Raw genomic sequence first — 3,854 nt, forward strand, 5'->3', positions numbered from 1 at the left:
AATGGGAGAAAGTAAAGTGGAGGCGAATGGGAGGAGAAATAGGTTGAGAGGAGGTTGAGAGGAGAAAGAGGCTAACAGAAAGGTTGTGAGTCAATGGGGATAGTTTGGGGGACTCCTTGGAGGTGTTTGGGGGGTGGGGATACTTTTTCAAAATTTTGATTTTTTTGGCCGAAAAAAACCGTGTAAATTTCGAGCCCCACCAAGAGAGAGAGGAGGATAGGGGGGCCAGTGAAAAGTCAAGGCCGGGGAGTACATGTCCCAGGCAAGTGGGAGCGTAGGAGACCCAAGGAAGTCTCTTCACCAATGAGAGGTAAATGTGGAATCCTCCATTATTTTAATGCTCAAGCCTTCCCATTGGCTGGTTTGCTAATCACAAATGTTAAGCTTAATCTAAGAGGCCCTTTTTGAGTCCAAATTCTCCTAAGAGTATGTCCCTCATAGTCAGCTAGTGACCTGTCTTTCTAGGGTTCGACCTCCTCCCTCCCCCTAACATAAGTGGGCATTTTGTTTTTAGTTTTCTTAAGTTATTAAAGTTCTTGTAGCCATAAAATGGGTTGCAAGTCACCTACCTGTTGCAAGTGAGGCCATTTTTATAAAAAATAAATGGATTTACATTAACTCAAAGATATTTGTGAGACAAAATGCACCCATGTCCATGATTTGCCCCACTAACATCAATGCTAAGAAGGAAAAGAGAGAGTTTTATACATTACCGACCATGTAAGGGGGTCTAAGAGCCCAAAGTTTGTATTGGTGATGGAGCCACATTTTCTAGAGAGAGAACTTTCTATTTATGCTTGAAAAAAGCAACCATACAAATTAGTCAACCATGGTTTGTTGATTGAGGAAGAAATGCTTTGAAAGAAAGAACTAGTTGTTTTTCAAAGAACAAAGCAGTGGCCTAGGGAATCACTGAAAAAACAGGGGCTCGAGGGTGGAGGGCTATACATCGAGTGAATGCCTCACTCCGTGGACATATAAAAGACACATGATAGCCAAGCCTTGTAGAAATGCGCCGCTTGCTCGAGATCTTGACATTGTGTGCTCCTAGATGGCACACTCAAGAGGAGCCACATTTCTATCTGTACATATGCCACGGGCTTGCTTTTAGCTTGCTGGGATAGCTTCTGGAAGCAAAGGCGATGGCAATGGATTATTGGGATGCACCAACCCACACACCACTGGGCGCTTTGTTTTGCGCGATTCTACCACCATCTCCTGTACATGATCCACGATCACTCCGTCCACACCGCTCTCTTCTTGCTTGTGCAATACCTCTGCTATGTTGCTGCACAATCATCAGCTACCTCATGTCAATAATAATAAAAAACAAATTAAAAAAGGTTCAAGATTAATTTTTAAAAATAAAAAATAAAATAAATTTAAAATAAAGAAAAGAAAAGAAAAAACTCTCTCCAAATTATCAATGGAGAGAAAACATTTTTTTGAACAAATCATAGAACTTGGGATTTCAAAAATTTAAAGGTTTTTCTTGAGAATTTGCAATATTGAAGCGAAAATATAACTGAATTTCCTAAAATTTTGCAGATTTTACAAAATTGAGAAAAGATTTTAAATTTAAAATATAAAGGAATTGCATAAAATTTTGAAGATTTGACAAAATTGAGGAAATAGTTTTGAGAGGTGAAAATGAAATATAGCAGGTGCAGCTCAACGAATCCTACTAGCTAGTTTACAAGACTTACTTCATTTCACCATATGTAAGCAAACATAGGCTAGCCTCGTGTATGCGATTCACTGCCTGCGGGTTCTGTAATATGGCTCTCACTTCAGAAACTATTCCTTGTAGCCCGCCTGCAGATCACAAACAAGATTAGGAAGGGTTTATGTAGAATGGCAGTAACCAAATTTCCCTCAGATAGCGAATTATTGAAGGTTTGTCGACCTTCTAGACACACTTGGATGGCTGCCCCTATCGAGTTTCTTCGCGGATCCACGTAAATGTTCACGCCACCGTCCGTCAAAAAGAAAACCTGCGACGCAAAGGATTTATATTAGCCGAGCAGCCAGATGCGTAAATTCGAGGGAAACATTGCGCACGAATCACATCCAAGACCGACTCACAGGATAAGCGCTTTGCTCTTTCCTAAGAATTTGCACTGCATCCGGGTGGAAACTAGAGAAGTAAACCTTGCGACCCCCAGCGCATTTCTCAACTACCTTGCACACGCCCAAAACATTCGTAAGTAATCATCCATGGGGTACTATTAAGCCCGAGCAAAGTAGTGCCTCTAATCACCTGCCGGGTAGCATCTATCGTGCGCCTGATTTCAGTTTCATCGACCGGTTCAGTATCATGGAACTTAAGCTCAATGTTGAATCCTAAGGATGGTGTGACTTGCTCAAAAACGTCTTGCAGGGTGCAGAGGCTGTCGTCAATGGAAGCTGTCCAGGCTGCGAAATTGCCATCAAATGCTTCTCGAAGCAAAGCTTTGCCAGGCTGAGCAGTGCCAGCGTGACATGATCAGCACAACGTAAAGCCATACCGTGAGCCTCATCACGGAAATGTAGAAATGCACAACCTCTCAGATGTCCATAATTTTGTACCTTTGCTGGGTTCTTTTGGCAACCTATCGATAAGAACTCTTCGAGGGTCAGATCTGGTATACGCTTCGCGAGGACTCCTTTCTGCGAGACCACCATAGAACATGATCGACAGAAACATTGCTGATTTCTTTTTTACAAACTCGAGAGAGGCCATATCATCAACTGTGTAAACGCACCTCCTCTGTGAGCACAACAATGCAATCGTCGTGAAACACGATGGGGCAGCCATCCTTGGTCACCTGCTTGTGAATAGAGGCACTCAATTATGGCATTCCACCTAGACACTTGCAAATTACTGAAAGACTCTGAACGAACCTGCACATCAAATTCGACAAAGTCAGCTCCGCATTCAGCGGCGTGGTTGAACGAGATGATTGTATTCTCCATGATCGATGATCTGTTGTAATCATGAAGAACCTCCCCTGGTCTCTTGTTCTTCCCACAGCCACGATGTCCAATTACCACCAACCGGGATTCGCCATTGTGCAGCCTCGCGTCTACAAGAATGTAAAAGATCAGCAAGGCAGGGAAGCCTCCGAATTTTGTTCGTGGCATAATTCGCGAAAGAAAAAAGCAGGCCTTACCTCCCCAGAAAGCCTCCATTGATGGCCCCTTGTAATATTCAGCGTCTGGACAGGCGGTGGCTTCGTTGCAAGGATGAACGACACGAACATCAGCGACCGTCAATTGATTATATACGAATGGTTGCATTATACAATCTGCAACAGATGATTGGAACAACAATCGGTTCACAAAGATATCAAAGAACGAGAAGAACATCAATATAAGAATGGCTGCGCTACACAATCTGCAATAGATGATGGAACACCAAGCGGTCCACAAAGATATCAAAGAATACTGGAAATGAGTACGACAGATTAATGCCAGATTTTGGTTTACGACGCTAATTCAATACGATATCAGACCTTCCATGTGCAAGTTGCGAAAGGAGTTTTAGCTTTCTCCAACGAGTAGTTCCAACGCTTCCAATAATTATATCACTTCTCTGCCCGTGGCACAGTCCTATTCTACACCTTCCTTGTGGAATTGCACTCCCTTTGCTCTGTTCGCTTCTTGGTAATTCCTTGCCTCACCTTCAGCTTGAAGCCAATATAAGGACACGGGCTAGAACTATCACCGGGTCATGGGCATTGGTACAATGTCAGTCTCTGCTTTTGTCAACACGGAAAGCTGTAGAGGAATTGGATGCCGACTTTCGTGATTGTGGAACGGTGTGGCATAATTGGAAACCAATTCAGTCGTGGTATCCGAATTTCAGTGCGGAT

At 43.1% G+C, this 3,854-nt stretch overlaps 1 protein-coding gene across 2 annotated transcripts; it reads right to left on the bottom strand.

The window, feature by feature from the left end:
* Positions 1-921: 921 nt before the first annotated feature.
* LOC147898337 (glycerophosphodiester phosphodiesterase GDPD1, chloroplastic-like) lies at positions 922-3,652 on the bottom strand. 2 transcript variants are annotated; one of them, XM_087379664.1, is made up of 10 exons: positions 3,495-3,652; positions 3,153-3,287; positions 2,884-3,065; positions 2,745-2,807; positions 2,569-2,649; positions 2,261-2,461; positions 2,086-2,181; positions 1,907-1,994; positions 1,707-1,815; positions 922-1,288 (listed from the first exon to the last, which is right to left on the bottom strand). In XM_087379664.1, the coding sequence occupies exons 1-10, from the start codon at positions 3,499-3,501 to the stop codon at positions 1,108-1,110; spliced, it is 1,143 nt and encodes a 380-aa protein (XP_087235790.1). In that variant the 5' UTR covers positions 3,502-3,652; the 3' UTR covers positions 922-1,107. The 2 variants fall into 2 exon arrangements, with proteins under 2 accessions (XP_087235790.1, XP_087235791.1); XM_087379665.1 differs by having other exon boundaries at positions 2,569-2,642; positions 2,741-2,807.
* Between the last annotated feature and the right edge of the window lie 202 nt (positions 3,653-3,854).

This window comes from Dipteris shenzhenensis, chromosome 9 (assembly GCF_047967505.1).
Source record: "Dipteris shenzhenensis isolate YYH24624 ecotype China chromosome 9, Dip_SZ_1.0, whole genome shotgun sequence".
NCBI classification, from domain to species: Eukaryota; Viridiplantae; Streptophyta; class Polypodiopsida; order Gleicheniales; family Dipteridaceae; genus Dipteris; species Dipteris shenzhenensis.